Source organism: Caretta caretta, chromosome 2, assembly GCF_965140235.1.
Source record: "Caretta caretta isolate rCarCar2 chromosome 2, rCarCar1.hap1, whole genome shotgun sequence".
Taxonomy (NCBI): Eukaryota; Metazoa; Chordata; order Testudines; family Cheloniidae; genus Caretta; species Caretta caretta.
In genome coordinates, this window is record NC_134207.1 from 230439725 (window position 1) to 230460785 (window position 21061).

The following is a 21061-nucleotide window of genomic DNA, read 5'->3' on the forward strand; positions in this document are numbered from 1 at the left end:
CCATTATTCCCAGGCCAGTCAAAGACACTCCCTCTGAGACTTCATTTTATACCCCACTACAAACAAGTTACATATTGCCCCTCTGATATAGTTAGTTACTGCCGCCTGACGTGGGTTGTTACCACCCATTACCTTGTACATGTTGGTTGAATCAAAACATCTCTATTCATCACAGTTCAGAGTAGCAGCCGTGTTAGTCTGTATTCGCAAAAAGAAAAGGAGTACTTGTGGCACCTTAGAGACTAACCAATTTATTTGAGCATAAGCTTTCGTGAGCTACAGCTCACTTCATCGGATGCATTCAGTGGAAAATACCAATTCATCACACTGTCATCCTAACCTTATCTTTAGGAGGGGACAGTATGTTCTTGTTATCTTTGGGGGGGAGTGTTGGTACCATACTTGGTATGGGGTGTACCACCCTTCTGGAATGTGTTTGTGTGAGTGTTCTGTGCCTAGCACTTCTTAGGAATGTGTGTGTTTCTGCAATATCTGCCCTGTTCTTGCTAGATTCTGTGAGCAGACCTGTCTCTTGCTCACAACCTGACTTTGCTTTATATCAGCAAAGCTTTGACCACTACTTTAGCCCAGGCTTCTGGCCTCCTACCAGGCATCTGGCACAAGGGCTTATGTCTCAGGCTCTCTTCCTACTAAAAAAACCCATGTTCACCAAGCTGCTTTTTTGTTGTTTAGCTAGAATTTCTGTAATGTAAAATCAAATGATTAATGTGGCCTTAAAAAATAAAAATGGATCTATCCAGTAACTACTGCTACGTTGTTTCTTTTAGCTGGACGGATGGAACCCCAATAAACTATGTAGCGTGGGCTCCAAATGAACCAAACTTTGCAAATAATGATGAAAACTGTGTGGTCATGTATACCCGTACAGGTGAGTATAGTAATATTTCAGTGTCATAACAGCTCTGCACTGGGTAACATAGGAGTGGGTGTGATACACATGTTTCATGTAAAGTCATCTATTATATTAAGTGGGTTGATACTGAGTGAGATTTTCAGCAGTATCTAAATGACTGTGGAGCACAGATCACGCTAAGACAGTTGAGGCACTTTTTTAAAAATGTCACCTTTTGTGGGCATGGCACTGGACTGGGACTCAAGAGATGTGGTTCAATTCCTGGCTTTACCAGAAACTTTCTGTGTGACCATGGGCAAATCAGTTAAACTCTCTGCCCCAGTTTCTATCAGAAAACAGAGACAATCACATTTTATTTCTCCTAAACTTTGTCTTATCTATTAAGAGCATAAGTTTTCAAGGACAGGAACAGTCTCTTACCATGTGTTTGTGTGGTCCCTCACAAAATAGGGCCCCGATCTTGGTTGGGACCTGTACACACTACTATAACATAAATAATTTAATAACAATTTATAAATATTTTATAATACAGAAGATGGGGGAGGAGAACTGATACCTAATATATCCAAGTCACTTCGTCTCTCTGCACCTCAGTGCCTCATGTGTAAAATAGAGAGAGAATAATACTACTACTTCCCTGTATTGCTAGGATAAAGACATTAAAAGTTGTGAGGTGCTCAGATATTATGGCGGGGGGGGGGGATCATATCAGAATCTTAGGTTGATAGTGATAGAGATAACATAGTAAAACAAATTGCAAAAGTAGTTAACCTATTGTAGTTCTATAGTAGAAAATGATTTATGTGCCTTTGCAGCTAGTGATGGTTTCATATATTAAATCACCTCAAGAGGCATCTTTAACCCGCATATCAAACTTTATAAGCTTTTCTGACATTGATTAGCATTGTTTTCTCCCTTACCCCACTTCCCTCCTTTTTTTTTCTCCATTCCTTTTTGATCTGCACTGTTCTTGAGTACTGGCTAGCTGTACAAAGCAACTCCCTGATAAATAGGTGTTCCCCTACAGCAGTACCGGAGTACAGCCACTGCATATGTTTGGCTATAGAATGAAAGCGGGCTTGTGGGGTAAGCACTAATTGATACTGCTTCAAAAAGGTTCTGAGATCACTATCCCAAGCATAGGACAATAGTGGTGTGGCTCTGTGGAGGCAAACACTTCAGGAGAAAAGCAGTTACAAGAGGTAACTTCTCTTTATTCTGGGAAACAGGAGGATTGTGTATGAAGTAACTCCTGTTTATGAAGATTGCCTTTAATCCAGTTGTATGTCATACATGGAGACCCTTTAACATCTTTCTGTTAGGGCTAGTCAAAAATTTTCCTTGAAAATTGTTTTTCAGTGGAAAATTGGGGTTTCAATTACACAACATTTTTTGCAAAAAGGGTCTCTTTTCATAGAAAATTTGGATTTTTCATCAAAAAGTGAACACTCAAAAAAAAAAAAGAGGTGGGCAGGGGGTTGTCTGAAAATCAAAATAAACATTCATTTATTCTGAATGTTACTGAGATGCCACCTGAGAGTTGTAGTTTGGGAGCTTCATGTCCTTATTCTCCTCTATGGGCGGTGCCCCCAACCAGACTTCATCTCTACTGATCCACCTGGGCCATGCAATTGTCATGATGCACTTTCCCTTCTCATCAAGAGATGTAGTCTGACCAGGAAGCCTGGCCTATAAAGGAGAATGGGTAGGTGTTCAGATGAAATATTATGCATTTAGGGTTTTTTGACAAACACTTGAAATTTTCCATGGAAATTATGAAAACAATCATTCTTTTTCAACAAAATTTTTCTGGGAGCTGTGACATTGGGGACTACCCAGATCAGTAAGTGGCTCTCTCACCACCCTGCCTTGTAAATTAGGGGCCTTAATACCATGCAACTATGGCTCAGGGCCCTGAAACCAGTAGCCAGCCCTCAAGTGTAAAGGTCTCACCCTGGCTTCCACTGGCCTTGTCACTCCTTGCAGGGTGTCACCAACAGCCCTACTGGTCCTGAGTCTTCCCAAATCTGTCCTTCCTGAGTTTTTAACTACCAGACACTTGGACTTTTCCCTTTTGGTTCATCACCCCTGAAGGTGTGAAAAACAGCCCTCCCCCCGTTATCAGTTCACTTTCATACACGCACTCCAGACATTTTGTACAACAGAGACTTACTTGGGAGAAACCTAAACAAACATGTATTTAATAGAAAAATCACAGTTTCAAAGATGAATGAGTAAGAGGAAGCAAACACATACAGTTACACAGAAAATACACATAAAGATGCAACCGCAGGCACTACACTTTCTAATCAGATAAATTCCCTTTTCTAGTACAAGTTACCTTTTGCCTTTGAAAAGTTTCCCAGCATGCTCCCTGTCAAAAAGTGGATCCAGCATTTCACATACAGCTTCTCACTTAAAGGTTGCTCCTCAGTTTCTGGATGCCTTTCCCTTCAAATCCCTTCCCTTCTTATATAGTTAGCATTTTTTTTTAATTTTCTCTCAGATTATGGTGATTCAGAGTGGGAGAAATTCCTTCCTTTCTTAGTTTTCCAAGACTGGTGTTTTCTTTTCAGTTTCAAGCCATTTCAGTGTTTTCCCGTTAACTTTAATGGCCCACCATTTGCCTTTTCCTGGGTTGTACAGTATTAGGTACTTGGAATACTCTCATCTGCCCCTCCCTGTCTGATTGTTTCACTGCCCTGTGGTGAGGTGGAGGTGAATGGAGGTGAATGCACCAAAGTTACAATTACAATTTTCTCTCTCTCTCTCCCAATATGCATACATTCATAACCATAGCTTGTATACATATCTTATAGTGACAATCAAGTTCAGAATATTACAAGCTTTCATAAAAGACCTTCCTTGATGTATTTTTATAGCACAATAACATTGTATACAACCAGCTGATTCAACTGTTTATGCTTTGAGATTCATATCCCCTGTTCTCCCCCTAAGGTGTCTGGACCCTAAATGTCGCAGGGGGAAAAAGCCAACAAACTGTACTTTCTATACTGTAATTAGCATAAGAAGGGGTAGATTTGCATTCCAGTCTTCATCTCGTCCAGTAATTTACTTTCCATATTTAATATGTTCCAGGTATGTGGAATGATCTGAACTGTGGCGCTCCAAAACGCTTCATCTGTGAAAGGCTCAATAGTACTACTCATTCAACCGTTGCTCCCACATCACCTGCACCTCTAGGGGGATGCCCTCAAAACTGGCTTTTGTTTAATAACAAGGTACAGTAGCAAACATCTTCCATATATTTTATTTGCAAAAGGAACTGAACGAAAAATTAAATTTTTGTCTTTTATTATTGTAGTATGGGTTTAGATTATCCGAAGTTGTATTCTGATTGTCTGATCAGGCCATTCTGGTGACATTATAGCCATATTGAAATCATCTAAGAAATGAGTTTGTGAGGTACTATAGGTTTTAAATGAGTTAGGCCCCAATCCTGCAATCGCTTTGCAAATGCTTACTTTTAAAAAGATTGTATAGCTAACCAAATGTGCGCTGTTTTGTCTGTAATTTATACTTGCTTTGATACATGTTCAGTGAGCAAAAGTGCCAGCTGTCAGCATGAACAGAGAATGTAAAGCTGCTTCTTAGCTAGAGTGAATTAGAAGGAAAAAAATCCATAAATCTGTACAAAGCTCCCTCTCTTTCCCAAAAGGATGTATTCAATATTGCAGATATAATGGGTGTCAATTGATTTGGAATTGTTCACTGATGCACAAAAAGCAGATATTGATGCAAGTACTTTTTGTATCTCCACTGTGAGACAAATGCAGTGCAACTTTATATTCACTCCCCCTTGCCTTGTTCTCTAAGATGCTGGTACCAGTAGATCATGCAGGAGACAGTGGAAGTGTACAGAGTTCACTGTGGTGAACGATCACCTACAAGGTGTTAGCAGCAGCAGCATGTGAGAACATTGTCTTCTAGTGGTGGTGCAGCTGTATCATCCTAGCAAACTCAAAGTCGCATTTATACCAACTAACAGTTCTTTGAATACAAACGTTTCAGCACTGTAGGAAGAACTTACTCTTACTACTGTTACTGAGAGGACACACACACAACCGCTGTGAATTATACCTGGTAGGACACGCACACAAATGCTGCGAATTATACCTGATAGGTCATGCACAGTTCGAATCTAGGCTGAAGCACATAAACAAAGTCCACAACTGCAGAGTTCCCAAAAGACACTAAGTTTATTACGCTCGAGCGTGGTGCCCCCCTGCTAGCCAGGAGGGGACCCTGAATACAGATTATACAAAGGTTATATACTTTTTAGTAAAGCATGTTGCCCTCGTGCATCGGAAACCTTAGCCAATAAACAAACCCTTTTCTTATCTACCGCCTATCCCTGCTTGGTGCATTCCTCATGCTAAACTAGTACGTTAATTACACAGCATGGTCCTAAAGCCATGCATCAGTAACTTTTATTATCAGGGATGGGAGGCCTCACATCAAAGGCCAGGAGATAGGGAGTTAGAGACTGACAAAAAACAGATACTGGGAGTCAAGGCAGGCTGGAGACAAGGAGGAGGATTTTCACAGGGATGCAGTATCTAAGAATCAGTCCTCCTGGTGTATGATGTGCTTGCTTTTAGACAATGGTGGGCCACAAACCAAAATGGAGTCACATGTGCTAACTTTTCCTTAACACTACCCAGTATGTTATGGTCTGAAATGCTCAAACGAACAGAGACTGCGCAGAGGGATATTTGACAGGTTACCATTCAATGACTCATTCAAAATGTATCATCCACGTTCCCTGTCAGAAAAATGCACCGGGGGTACAAATAGTTACACTTTTACCATTGGTTGAAAAAGGATGATGGAAGAAATACAAAAAGTGAAAAGAAAAAACAAACTTTTACTTAAAATGTTCAGGTTAGATTCTTCCGTACTGCAGCTGCAAGAATGGGAAATTTTTTCTTTCATAGTGCTTTTACCTCTCTCCTCTCCCCACACTTTGCACTGGAATCTTCCCATTGGCTGAGGAAGGTTATTTATAGCCAGGAGCAAATTCTTTTGTTATTTCACTTCTAATATGTATATTTCCCTCACCATTTTTAACAGGCCAGAGAGTATTTCTTTATCTTTAGTCCTTTAATTGATAAGATAAAAGCTTTTCCTCCTCTTTTATTATATGCTTATGTTGTTATCTTACAGCCATATTCTGTTCTCCTAACCACTAAATTTCTCACTGGATGCTAAAGGAAAGGAGCTTTTATGTTAGTTATGTATATTTTCTTTCTGTAGATTCATAGATTTTTAAGACCAGAAGGGTCCATTAGACCATCTAGTCTGACCTCCTGTACAACACACAAAATTGATCTTGTTAATTTCAAATGTTTTTGATGCGAAATGGCATCAAATTAATACTTTTCTCTTTCAGTGTTTCAAAATATTCGGCTTCAGTGAAAAAGAGAGATTGACGTGGCATGCAGCACGAACGGCTTGTGTAAATTTGGAAGGAAACCTGGCTTCCATACTAAGCGAAGAAGTGCAAGGTGCAATGTATAGGCTTTTTGGTATTAGATGAGACATCAGCTTGTCCCCCTAATATACAAGTTAAAGATGCAAAGCTTCAATTTTTACAATAGAGCCTGCTACTTTTGCTTAAAACTAATAATTAATGGACACTTAAGAGAGATGAGAAAAATGTAATTTTGATGATAACATTTGTGTGCATGCATTAGTGGCTTTCCTAAGTCACCTTTTATAAAGTCCCAGCCTTGGAAGAATTAATAGCAGATAGACTAGTGTTGCAAGTGCTGTAGTGCTAAAATTTGACACTTGAAGTTTGTCCTATGATTGTTTTTTTAAAATCCAAACCCACCTGAAATCAGACTGTGCACATGCATAAGCACTATTCAAATTGATTAAATGTTGCAGAATCAGGCTTAGGGAAAATGATAGCTAGACACACCCAATTTCTGTTTTAACTGCCATGGAAACCATCTCAACTGTGAAGTTGCTGGTCTAAAGTGATAAATCCATTAAAACAATCTTGTTTATATTTTATAATTATGATTCTAGCTCTGGATATTCTGGTGTCTCCATGCTTCACTTGTAAAAATGTTTGTTTTCCTTCAGCCTTCCTCATCACCCACTTCAAGGATGCCTCAACTGATACCTGGATTGGACTGAATGATGTAAATTCTGAGTACACATTCCTGTGGACAGATGGAAGAGGTGTCTACTATACAAACTGGGCCAAAGGTTTCCCAGATTATCGCAGTCAGGTAAATGTGGATTGCAAATGATCATTAAACCATCATTCATTTGATAAGGTCAATCAAACCATATATAACTTGCACAGTTTATTTCTTATGTAGGCTTATTTCTGTTAACTTCTTGCTGTTGAGAGCAGAATGGTCATGCTGCAGAGTTTGAGCTCTTTTACTAGCAGAAAGGGATAGCTATGTCAGCTTACAGTAGAACCATGTTTTCGGAGCTTCATTTTCAAATATTTCTTTGCAAAAGCCCAGAAGTATATTTGGTTGGTACTTTACTAGAAATAAAGTATTTGTAGATAGTAAATGTCACTCTGGGGTTTTATTTAAACTTCAGTTTTAGCTTTTCTCTATGATACAATATGAATCCAAACAATTGGATGGAATTTGCATATTCTGCAAACCTTACTCAAGTGAATAGACCCATTGACTTCACTGCGACTAGTCAGGAAATTCACAAGGTTATAAGATGGTCTGACAATAACTGTGTAACTTTGGAGCCTTGTAAAGGATTTTTAGAATGAATAATAAAATTAAGAGGATGGTGTGTATATATAAATATCAGATGCAGATATGCACTCTTGCTTAAATTATCATGAAATACAATTGTATGAATAAAATTCTCAAACGAAGAGGAATCTGTGCCTCTTGTTTTCATCTTTCCCTCCCACACACTAACCACTAAACATTCCTTTGAAATTTTCCCCAGCATTATGTCAACTTATTTTAATAATAAAACATAACTGGGTGTGATTCAATAATAAATGAAATGGCTAATGTGGAATAATGGCTGTAGTTCCATTTGTTGTGCTCTTACTTTATTGTCTTGACTAAGTATGTCTCCTTTTAAGAATAAAAACATATAGCAGATAAGTGATCTGAGGAGAAGGGGGTGAGTGGTCACAACAGCACCCTGAACAATAGAGAAGTTGGTTTTAAAGGGCTGCCCCATGGGAGAAGACGTGATTTGGAAATGCCATCACAACAACGCAATATCAGTTCTACTGAAATGTGAAGCAATTCAACAGATGATTAGTTAATGTGGACCAGAGTGGATATAAATAGTGACAGACAGATACATAGGTGATTAAACTACGCAAGATATCTGGGTCTGCAGATCCAGAAGGAAGAGGATTGTTTCTTGTTTGCTGTTTATTTATTCTTACTCATTTATGTATCATTTTCCCCCAGGATGATTGTGTTGTTATGATAAAGGACCCCATTGAGGAAGCAGGGAAATGGAAAGATGCAGACTGCCAAACGAACAAAAGCTACATATGCCAGAGGAACACTGGTGAGCTCATTCTCACCAAGCTTCCAAGTTAATTGCATTAAAAACTTGACTGTGATTTTTAGATTGTCTTTATGGTTTAAATGCTGACTTTCCACATGCAGCACATCACCTTTGGCCTCTACATGAAATGACAGGTTTCAGAGTAGCAGCCGTGTTAGTCTGTATTCGCAAAAAGAAAAGGAGTACTTGTGGCACCTTAGAGACTAACAAATTTATTTGAGCATAAGCTTTCGTGTTGCATCCGATGAAGTGAGCTGTAGCTCACGAAAGCTTATGCTCAAATAAATTTGTTAGTCTCTAAGGTGCCACAAGTACTCCTTTTCTTTTTACATGAAATGAATTTCACAGCCTTATGTGTTAACATGTTAACAAAACAAACATGTACACTGATCTCTAATACATGTAGTAGCCTGGCCTATAGAAGAGCCAGCATATGCCATGCAGCACCCTGCTCTTACATAGATACAAGAATGGGAGAGCACCAAGGGCCAGAGCTGTTTCTCCTGCAGCCTGGTCTGACCTGGGACCCCTCCTCACAATGACGAGCGGCCCAAAGGGAAGCTTTGTAAGAGCCCCCCTGCTACAACCCACCAGAACCATGAGGAGAGCATGAATTGCTTTGGATGGAATGATTAGATAGGGTGATGTGGAACGAGATTGTTTTGAAAGGGTTGGATTAGGAGGAGAAGGAATTTTTTAAAGTGTTTAGTGCTCAGAGACAGTAGGGGTGGCTGCTTGGAGTCTGTTGACTGACGTTCTGTGTGAGAGAGGATGGTGGTTTGTGGACTAATTTGGAGGGCAGGGTGAAGGAGGTGTGGGGGAGGCTGAGGGATAGTGTTTGGGCCCCAGATTTTGAAGCCTTGCCTGGATTATATCCCCCCTTCCCATCCCCTCTCTGCCCATTTGTTGTTGGTGGGGTGTATTGGCTCTGCTGATCTCCCAAGGGGATGGTTAGTCGGTGGGAAGATTGTGTTTCCACTTAATAAATACAGCTGCATTAAAACTAATCACAATCCAGTGCACAGGGAGCCAAATCAGTATAAATCCATGGGAGAGTCTGGCTCAGTAGTGGCCAGCCAGAGCAACAAGGACCATGGCTTTTTATAAAAGAACTCCCAGTCATGTTTTTTGTCACTGAAGTCATGGCTGGGACGTGCATCCAGTCTTAATTTCTGTTAGTGCTATCACTCTTAAGTGTTTGAATACTGCAGACATTTGTTGTTCAGTGGAACAGTAAGTCCATGTACTACAAAATGACCTTTCCATGTGTGTGTGTGTTTGTTTTGTTTTACTACAGACCCTAAATTATATAATCCCCAAACAACAGTTCCAGTCTCAGGCTTTACCCTTTATGGTAACAGTGGCTATTCACTCATCAGTTCCAGAATGAACTGGGAAGAAGCACAAAAAAACTGCAAGGCTGAATACTCAGAACTTGCCAGTATTTTAGATCCGTACAGCCAGTCATTCCTGTGGCTACAAGTGTTAAAGATCGGGCAGCCTGTATGGATAGGTCTTAACAGCAATGTGGTAAGAACATCAAATAAGTGTGAATATGATGCTGATGCTCTGTCAAATCAGACCTCCCACATTCCTTACTCAAGTGTTGTCTGCAGTTATTACCAAGGGCTCTGTTTGATGTGCTTGCTTTTGTCTCATAGTTGAGCAGTGATTGTGAAAGAACTCCCACTGTTCCTGTTAGCATGCTTCAAAAGCAGTTTAAGCTATAGCTAGTGAATGGTGGGAGCCATGGAAATGGGCATGGGGGAGACAGAGACAAGGGTGTGTGAAGAGGAGACAAACTGTGGGTGGAATTATATACCTGTGGAAACACAGTAATGTGACAGGTTTCAGAGTAGCAGCTGTGTTAGTCTGTATTCACAAAAAGAAAAGGAGTATTTGTGGCACCTTAGAGACTAACAAATTTATTTGAGCATAAGCTTTTGTGAGCTACAGCTCACTTCATCGGATGCAGTGGAAAACCACTGAATGCATCTGATGAAGTGAGCTGTAGCTCACGAAAGCTTATGCTCAAATAAATTTGTTAGTCTCTAAGGTGCCACAAGTCCTCCTTTTCTTTTTACAGTAATGTGAGGAGACCAGTAGGAGAGTGGAAGCCATAAAAATGGTGGGAGAGGGAGAGAAGCCATGAAAGAACATGGGGATAGGTGCAGAGGGGGAATCCTGGGAATGGGAGAAGGGACATGTTAGGGGGCTTATTCCTTCACCCACTTACTTCCCTGGTCCTTCTCGCATGAACAGAGAGCAACAATACCCGAAGTCCAAAGGTGCAAACAATTCGATGTTTATTGGGGTGAACTTCCAGCAAGCATGATTCCAGTTTCCTTCCTTAGTATCCTCCTTCCCAGCTCTGACACCACAGAGCCTTCTACGCCTGTGTCCCTGTTCCCATTCCTACCCTTAGCCAAACATGATTCCAACTTCCTTACTCCCATTCCCTGTTCCCATTTCCCCCTTTAGCAAAACATGATTCCAATTTTCTTACCCCCATTCCCTGTTCCCATCTCCCCCTTTAGCAAAACATGATTCCAATTTTCTTACCCCCATTCCCTGTTCCCATCTCACACACCCACATGCCCACCCACACCCACCCCCGTCACTTCCTCATTGACTACAGATTATATAGTAAAACTTGAGTTCTGCTTAACTATACCTTAACCAATCATTTTCCTGAAATTTAACTAACCAATCCTAACATATTGTAACATGATTATGTAACCAATTATATCCCACCACCTCAATTAGTTTACACCCAGCAAAATTAATTATACAGCAGACAGGAACAATCACAGAACCAGACAGAGATTATACAGACAAACAACAGCAAAGTGGGAACTATAATGACAAAACAATACAGAAGTGAGGATTTCACATCCCAGCTATTGATAAGTGAGTTCTTGCCAGACAGGATGCTATCAAACTAAGTTTCCTTTTACATTTTCTAGGCACTTCCCTTCCTCTGGAGGTGATAGGAATACAATCCTGTCCTGATAGTGCCTAACAGCCCAATAGCACCTTATTTCAATGTGACTAGTTTGGAATGTGAGGATGTGACCGTTCGCTTCCCAGCTTATGGCTGCCTCTGCTGCTTAGCCAAAGGCCTGAGCCTAAGCACAGGGCCACAAACTGTCACAGTAAGAGAAGGCCCTTACACCGGCAGACAGTGATTTCTTTCTTTTATACCTCTAGAACTAGCCAAGCGATAAGAATACACCTAAATTCTTAAAGTACAGGCCTTTGCAGACAGGCCTGAATATCTATATCCTAACAGGACAAACAAACAGCAGGTGAAAGGGGGTGTTTTCCTTTTGAAAAAAATTATTTAGCAAAATGGTTGAAGATCCCAAAAGCCTCAAGGCCTGATTCACTGAAGCTGGTGCCTGATTGATACTGCGGAAGGGCAGGCAGTGTTACTGTTGCTTGCCTTCCTTTGGAATTTCCACTGAATTGAAGCAATTTTAAAATCCAGGGAGAATGACAAGGGGATGCGTTAAATCAGCTTATCCCCTAGCTGTCCGGGCATCACACCATTCCCAGTCCATGCCACCCACTTTGCAGGTCACTGGATCCCCCAACTATTGGCAGAATGTGGGTTACCAGGTGCCTGCAGAAGTGTGGGCCTCGCGCTTTGGAACTCTTTGGGCTGAATTTACTGCAGAGGCTCTGTCACTGCCATTGTCTGTTCCAGTGGCCAGGGCTATAGTGCTACCACATCTGTTTACTTACATTCTTAATTCGCGCTCACACCTGTTCTGTTGGGAAGCTTTAGTCCCTCTGTACTTGGAAGCAGGGGTTTAAATCTGACAGGGGCTGGGGCCAAGGCTCTGCTACTTGCCCTCCCCATGACAATCTGCCCAAATTTGGCTGAGTTATTAGCCTCTGAACATCTCAGATCACGCACGCTCAGCAGAGACTTGTTAGAGTTTGGCAGCTAAGTTATACAAAGATTCCATCTGCTGTGGGCATGATCCGTTCCCTCACTGCGACCATCCCTTCTCCACAGAGCAATTGCATGCGCTCCAGCCCTAGGCTGCAGGGCCGGAGCAAAGACTCTCCTTGCAATGCTTTGCCTGCCAATCAGGGGCCACCGAGGTACCAGGCACAGGAACCATGAGCAGGGAGTTGGCCTTTCTTGTGGTCTCCTTGCTTGGCAGTGAGCAGGAGGGGTAGGAGGAAGCATGGCTGAAATGCACAGGGCTGAGCAGTTGAGCCTGGGGGGAGGGGGACAAAGATACCAGGGTGGGGAGCAGGTGTCGGACTGGGACAAAGAGTTGGAAAGGGTGGGCAATGGAGCTGGGGAAACATGAGGGACTGGAACTGTGTCAAGAAGCTGTGGCAGGGGTAGCAAGGCTGGGTCAAGAAGCTGTGGCAGGGGACAAGGAGCCAAGGGAGGGTGGGGGAGATTGAGATAAGGGTGCTGGGGTTGAAGAAAAAAAAACTAGGATGAGGAGTTCAGGAAGGTGGAGAACTGGAACAAGAGGCCTGGGGAGGGGGGCCAAGAGCAGGCTGGAGAGGCCCAGGGCAGAAGGGGTCAGGCTTGGGGAGGTCAGAGGCAGAAAGTCTATGACCACTACCCAAGAGTCTTGAGCCTCAGCATTCCACTGTGGTCAGCAAATTGTGGCAAAATGGGCTGACAAATGTGTGCCTCTTCTCCCTGCAATTGCTGGGTTACACAGAGGATAACAACCTACTACTGCTGTAAGTCACTCGTTAGCTCAAGTAGTGGAGGTCTGTGCTGTGGAGCCAAAGGTTCTAGCCCTACTTATAAGACCAGTGGGAGTCAATATGGTTCCACATGGTGGAATTTGTGTTTTTTCAGTTTGCTTTAAACAAACAAAAAACTAGGAAAGTACAGTTTCCACGGTACACATCTGATGAAGTGAGCTGTGGCTCACGAAAGCTCATGCTCAAATAAATTGGTTAGTCTCTAAGGTGCCACAAGTACTCCTTTTCTTTTTAAAAAACTATGAATGTTAAGAATATTCTGTGTGCAACCTTAATTTGGACTCTTTGCACCTATGTGCTATCCTATAGTCTTTAATCATATGATCACATGCTATTTTTTTCCCACAGTATCCCTGCTTAATTCAGTGCACAGCCTGGAAAGTGCTCATTGAATGACTTGGGGCTGTGCAGTGATTGTGGCTGTTGTCTGTAGGACCACTGAGACATATGTTGCACACGTTGGAAGGTGTATGATTGCAAGGATGGTCTCATGGTTTAGGTAATAGAATACTCCCTTGAAGAAATGGATTCTGTCTCTGCCCCAGAGTTCCTGAGTAATGCTGGGTGAGTCACTAAATTAACATTTTCACAGGTGGTCAGTAAGGCCATATCTACACGGGGATACTCAGAGGTTAAGGCAAATCAACTAAAGGTGTGAAATCAATGTGCGCAAGTTAAAGTGCATTAAACCCCCCTGTAGATGCTCTCACTTAGGAGTAAAGTGACCTTAGCTCACTGTAACTTAATCCTCCTTTGAGCAGCCAAGTGGGAGTTTAATGTGCTTTAACTTATGCACATTAACTTCACACCTTTGGCTGATTTGCCTTAACTTTCCTGAGTATCCCAGTGTAGACATGGTTTTATTGTATGTGCCTGTTTTCTGGGTGCCCAACTTGGGATATTTGGAGCCTATTTTGCAGAAGTCCTGAGCACTCACAACTACAACTGAAGTCAATGGGATCTGTGATAGGAACATATAAAGCGCTTTATAATGCTAAGTTACCTGAAAAATCAGGTCATATGCATCTGTCATGGGCCACTCAAAATTAGGGCACACTTTTGACATTAACATCTCTGTGCACAGTTCCTGATCTGTCAAATGGGAATAATAATATCACTTCACCTCATTAATGTTTGTGAAGCACTCAGATACTATAGCGATGAGCACCATAAAAAAGCTCATTAGGAAATGAATAATTCTGTTTTCAAAGCAGAATTTGAGTACTGTGCCATAAATAAGGCCTGGGGACATATACTGAACAATGAGGATGAAATCTAATATTGAATAATTTCCCATTCAGTGAGCACCATCCATTCTGTGCTCTGAAAGAAGCAGGCATCCTGTGGAAAGAAATAGTGTGTGATCATGTAATTAAAGATCATGTCATAAGGCATAAACACAAGGGGGCTGAATTAAGGTTTTATAGACAAACTTATTTCTGACATTCCAGTGCATGAGTTTGTGACCTTAATAGTCTTTTTTTAAGGCAGTTTTTGGATGCAATATTATCTTAATTGTCTTTTGTTTTTAGACTAGTGGCCTTTACAAATGGACTGATAACTGGAGAATCAAGTACTCTAAGTGGGCCAGTGAGGAGCCAAAACGGAGCTTGGCCTGTGTTTACTTAGATGTTGATGGGACCTGGAAGACAGGGTCTTGTGATGAAAATTACTTCTCTGTCTGTAAAAGGTCTGATGGTAAGCAACTGAATTTAGCAATTTTAATTAGTGAGCTTCAAGTTTAAATGCATTCAAGTCTTGATTATGACTACAGTAGAACCTCAGAGTTATGAACACCAGAGTTACGAATTGACCAGTCAAGCACACACCTTATTTGGAACTGGACGTACACAATCAGGTAGCAGCGGAGACCCCCCACCCCCACCCCAAAAAAAGGCAAATACAGCAAAGTGCTGCGTTAAAGGTAACCTGCTAAAAAAAATTGAGGGAAAGTTTTTAAAAAAAGATTTGACAAGGTAAGGAAACTGTTTCTGTGCTTGTTTCATTTAAATTAAGATAAAGGCAACATTCTTCTTCTGTGTAGTAAAGTTTCGAAGCTGTATTAAGTCCATGTTCAGCTGTAAACTTTTGAAAGAACAACCGTAACGTTTTGTTCAGAGTTATGAACATTTCAGAGTTACGAACAACCTCCATTCCTGAGGCGTTCGTAACTCTGAGGTTCTATTGTATATATAAATGATGAACGTGACTGTTGACGTGTACTCTGCTCCAATATTGGTTTCTATAAAGGAAATAGTCATTGATACAGTTTCTTGGCGCTTGACAGACGCTAACTAGTGAATTCTAAAGATTTTTCAAAGTTTATTCTACAAACTAATTGGGGCATTATGCCACTTTGTTTTTAGCCTGTAAGCTGTGGACCCACTGTTGCATCCCTTACATATCCAAATACTCTGACATGAATGAGAGTTTTGGATGCTCAAGAATTTCAGAATTAGGCCTTTTCTACTCATCTACAAATCTGTCAATCCAACAGGAAGTATCAATGGAGATTTATTGGAAAGTCTAGTATCAGCTGCCCTGGCTTTTTCGGTCCCCCCCAGAATCAGGGTCTAGTCGCCTGTGGCTCCCAGCTGGGAGAGGGCTCCATTCTCATAGAATCATAGAATCATAGAATATAAGGGTTGGAAGGGACCCCAGAAGGTCATCTAGTCCAACCCCCTGCTCAAAGCAGGACCAATTCCCAGTTAAATCATCCCAGCCAGGGCTTTGTCAAGCCTGACCTTAAAAACCTCTAAGGAAGGAGATTCTACCACCTCCCTAGGTAACGCATTCCAGTGTTTCACCACCCTCTTAGTGAAAAAGTTTTTCCTAATATCCAATCTAAACCTCCCCCACTGCAGCTTGAGACCATTACTCCTCATTCTGTCATCTGATACCATTGAGAACAGTCTAGAGCCATCCTCTTTGGAACCCCCTTTCAGGTAGTTGAAAGCAGCTATCAAATCCCCCCTCATTCTTCTCTTCTGCAGGCTAAACAATCCCAGCTCCCTCAGCCTCTCCTCATAACTCATGTGTTCCAGCCCCCTAGTCATTCCAGCCAGGAGTGGGGTCCAGCCACCCAGCTCTCCAGAGGAGTGGGGTGCAGCTGGGCTCTAGCTGTCTGGCTTTCTTGTCAATTTCATGGCTTCAACAGCCGATGTAAGTAACACAGTGTCTACACAGATGCTGTGTCACCCTAACTACACTGACATAAGCCCTACACCTCTTGGGGAGTTGGAGTTATTATGTCGGTGTAGTAGGGCACTTACATCAGTGGGACAAGGCTGTAGTATTGTAGACACTGACATACTTAGGCCAACATGAGCTGCCTTGTGTAAACCTAACTGTGTTGTATAGACCAGGCCTCAGCTAAAGTCAATGCAGTTACCCCAATGTAAAACTTCCATAGCAGAGTAGAGAATCTTGCCCAGATCATGAACCATGAATATCTGAGGTTCTTTTTCATGCTATCACGGCCAAATTAGTAGTGGCTGCTTATGGTACAGTATATATGTGTTTTCAGTAACATATCTGAGAAGCCTTTATTGCTTTCATACAGCATGGTTTCTTATCAGTTGTAGCCCCTACTGAACCTCCACAACTCCCTGGAAAATGTCCTGCATCTGACATACGCAGATCTTGGATTCCCTTCCATGGTCACTGTTACTACATTGAGGCCTCGGAGATGGAAAGCTGGCCCCAGGCTTCCATGGAATGTGTTCGCTTAGGTGAGTGTCATCTTTAATTAGGACCTAACAGTTTCCTGTAGGCTCATTGCTTATTTTTAAGTGAAAAACTGGGGCACTGTAGGGAAGTGGGTGAGAAGGAAAGAGGTTGGTGGGGAAAGTGGAATTAAAGGAAGCCCTTTCCCCCCTTTCAGAATGAAAAACTGGAAAACTTTACAGTAAAGGTCAGGGTGAAACAAAACAATATTTATCCCTCTGACCCCAACCTTACTCCTCGTACTATCTACCTTTTAGCTTTCCTCAGTTGAAGAGCAGAGCCACCTTGTTAATTGGTTAATCATTCAGTCCTTAATAATTATCTCCCTAATTTGCTCCATGTGGGGATGCTTCCCAAATACTCAGAGTGGTGAGTCAGCCTAAGGCTACTCTCACTTGTCACAAGGCCACTGGTCTGAACCTGGCAAAGGTTGAGAGTGAATGAAATTAGTTGAAAGAAAAGGAGTACTTGTGGCACCTTAGAGACTAACAAATTTATTTGAGCATAAGCTTTCGTGAGCTACAGCTCACTTCATCGGGTACATGCAGTGGAAAATACAATGGGGAGATTTTATATACACAGAGAACATGAAACAATGGGCGTTACACACTTTACACACGTTACACACATACACACTTTAAGGAGAGTGATCAGGTAAGGTGAGCTATTACCAGCAGGAGAGAAAAAAAACCTTTTGTAGTGATAATCAAAGTGGGCCATTTCTAGCAGTTGACGAGAACGTGTGAGGAACAGTGGCGGGGGGGGGGGGGGGAGAATAAACATGGGGAAATAGTTTTACTTTGTGTAATGACACATCCACTTCCATCTCTCCTGCTGGTAATAGCTCACGTTACCTGATCACTCTCGTTACATTGTTTCATGTTCTCTGTGTATATAAAATCTCCCCACTGTATTTTCCACTGCATGCATCCGATGAAGTGAGCTGTAGCTCACAAAAGCTTATGCTCAAATAAATTTGTTAGTCTCTAAGGTGCCACAAGTACTCCTTTTCTTTTTGGGGATACAGACTAACACAACTGCTACTCTGAAACCTGAAATTAGTTGCTATGTGATTACTGTTTGGTGGTGAGACATGGTGCACTGGCCATTCGGGGTTTGAGGAGGGAACACATATGGGCTAACAGCATCCTGGTCCCTGGAAATAAAAGCCACTACCCTGAACCTGTATCAGGAGGAACCAGGATCAACAAGGATTAAGAGATTTTGTTTACTTATCAGGTGGCATTTGGTATCCTGTCAATTAATTTAGCAGTAGGAGTTTAATCCGCTGACTTTCCAAAGGAAGGAAGCTGGGAGTTCAAGATGCAGGTCTGCAAGGGCTCTTGCTCCAGTACCTGGGAAAAGGAAGTCGTGTTTTGGACCCTCTTGGTTTCCTTTTACTTGTTTCAATTTAATGACTGTAAAAGGAGTTCCTGGTCTGTGCCAAAATGAGAGAGTTTCTTGATATTTTATTCTGTTAAAGCCCTAATGAACAGAGCACTTCAAGAAGGGGAGACTTTGTTGTTAGCCACAACCCAGGATTTTATGTGGACTCTGTAAAATGAGTTGGTGGTCTCAGTTTAATACTTCTTAAACAGATGTTGGCACCCTAGTGTGGCAAATCCACCATAAAAGGAAAAGAACCTAGTGCTGATCTCCTGTAATAATTGGGCCTACAAATTTACCCTAATTGTGAGCTCAACTGTAAGAAGTGAGTAAAAGTTTATAAAATATCACAACAACCTATGACAATAAATGGGAAAGGGTACAAGAGGGAGACAGACTAAATTAGTCCAAACAAAAAGGCTTACTGGTACAATTCTAGGACTGTGTTGAGATGATGCCTAGTAAATAAGAGACATGTGGGACTGAAAATCAATTAACCAAAACTATCATGTTGGTTATTAGGCCTAATTGGTGGATAAAATAATAAGTGGATGGGCTATTCCACCCAGTGCTCCCTTTTGTGGTCCTCAAAAAGAAACTTTTCTGGGAAAAGCTGGCTACCACTATGTTGGCTGTCTGAAAGATTAGAGAAGGGGAAGGAGCAAACTTTACCATCATGTCTGCCACCCACATCATCTCCTGGGATCCTTGGAGTTACCAGGCCTCCACTGTAGTTTTGACATCCTGAGGGAGACCTTCATCAGACCAGGTCAGACAGAGGGACCCACATGACACTGGGTCACTTCTACCAGCTTTAGCGATATCCCAGCCACGACCTGAGATGTGACACTGTGTCTCCACCCCCCATGTGTCCTTTTCCTTCCCCACCTTATTTCTTTTTCTCTCTCTCTCTCCATTTTCCTTCTGCTTAATAAGGATCTGGCTTAGCCAGCAAAGACTGCATATTTTGCAACATGCAAATGCAAATGCAATGCTCTGGGCAGCCCAATAGTGGTACAAGTTTGCCAGGTCTCGGAGTGGCTGATAAGACCATGTGTTATGCCTGTGTTTTTCCAGTAGTGAAGTTGCAAGTGAGAGTCAACATCAGATACATAAACAGTATTTTCTGTTTTAGCTGTTCTTTCCTTCACCCTTTTGTTTTGTCTTCTAGGAAACAGAATTAGACTTTAACAAGAGCCCCGCCCATTTCAACTAACTTTTTCTCTTTTCCCCAAAAAGAAGTTATTACCATTTTTAATACCATCCAAGAGACTGTCAGATGATGGGGGAGGGCAGTTCTTTTTAAAAACTCTCTCCACCTAGAGGGAAGGGTAACATGCGATATGGTTAAAATGGAAGACTTACTTAATACTTTACATTTCGCATGCTTTAACCTTTCCCCTTCTTGTTTTCTGTATCTTTAATAAAAGGTTAAAATATTTTAATGATGTGTTTGCCAAGGTACTAAGGAGTCTGAGGACTCTATATACTAGACGTTGTTTAGCTCTGTTTAATGTTGGACAGTGGAAGATCACGTTAATACCTTTGATTCTTAGGCCCCGCTTATTCCATCTACATTAATACAACAGGATATCAGTATTGAGGAAACGGGGACTATGGTGGTAATAAGATCATCCCCTTAACTGGCGTATGATGACATTTCTTATTTCCCAAAACAGCTTCTCTCTTCTTTCTTGTTTTTTTTTTTTATCCCCAGTGCAAGAGGGAATATATATATATATATATTAAAAAAAAAAGCTGCATTTTTCTAATTGTGTTGTCTCCGGCACATTAAACAACAGGGAAGGATTGGGGTTAATTGCAAAAATGGAGCATACAAATACAGCATATTTGGCAAATGTGCTAAAACTAATATAAGATATGTATTGCCTGGAGATAACCAGCATAGCAGCTCAAAGAAAAGGATGTTTTCCTCTAAAGAGCAAACTGCAAGGGCTGTTACTGATCTGTTTCTGGAGCTCTGATGGACTTCAGTGACAAAAATTAATTACAGTCTATCGCTATTTTAAATGTATCAAAAGGGTTAAGAAAATGTCATCATGATTGTTTCAAGGGGCAGATCATTTTCTATGGTGAAACATGCTTAAATTATGCTTCTTTATTAATTTATGTTTTGCAGGAGCCTCTTTGGTTTCCATAGAAAATAGGGTTGAAATGAATTTTCTCTTGCACCACTTGGATGTATTTGCAAGTGACTCAAGACAGTTTTGGATAGGAATGTACAAGAATGTGGATGGTAATTATTTCACTTTCAATAGTTATTTACAAATAAGTACTCAAACAGAAGATGGAAATCTGATGTCAAATGTTTAATATTTTTCAGTTATAGTACACAAAAAGGAGAAATGATTCAGAAAGGTGACTGCACGTTTTACATCCCCGTCTCTCTCTTGGAAATAGAAAATATTACATGCCTACAGTATTTCATCCAATTTATTTCATTTCACACTTTTCTTTCATTCCCTTGACATTTAACCAAACTTCACAGCACCTCAGTTTTTGAAGAAATCTTATAGTGTTAAGTGCAAGTGCAAGAGGAAGATCTGAAAAGTCTGCTAAAGTCTTTTAAAGAAATATATTTCTGTATTTATTGGTTAGCATTGTAATGCTGTTTTGTGCCTATGAAGCCACAGCCTGTGATGGGGCGGGGATACGAGGAGGGTTTCTGTAGCAGCCACTGCTCTTGCTGGTATTTTGTTTGAGCTAGATGCAATACCCTCAGAAGCCTCGGAGAGCATATATAACAGCAGCCTTTGGTAT

The 21061-nt window shown here is 41.3% G+C and overlaps 1 protein-coding gene across 2 annotated transcripts in view; it reads left to right on the top strand.

Moving 5' to 3' along the window:
* Positions 1–21061, top strand: part of LOC125630821 (macrophage mannose receptor 1) — a 57890-nt gene that overhangs the window by 32178 nt on the left and 4651 nt on the right. The window contains exons 19-27 of one of the 2 annotated variants that reach the window (XM_075125895.1): positions 789–889; positions 3974–4116; positions 6288–6402; positions 6989–7137; positions 8320–8422; positions 9720–9952; positions 14701–14866; positions 16747–16899; positions 20421–20537. In XM_075125895.1, the coding sequence (XP_074981996.1) occupies positions 789–889; positions 3974–4116; positions 6288–6402; positions 6989–7137; positions 8320–8422; positions 9720–9952; positions 14701–14866; positions 16747–16899; positions 20421–20537 (1280 nt within the window). Of the gene's footprint in view, positions 1–788; positions 890–3973; positions 4117–6287; positions 6403–6988; positions 7138–8319; positions 8423–9719; positions 9953–14700; positions 14867–16730; positions 16900–20420; positions 20538–21061 lie in introns of those variants that run through there. The other variant, XM_075125896.1, reaches the window with a different exon arrangement.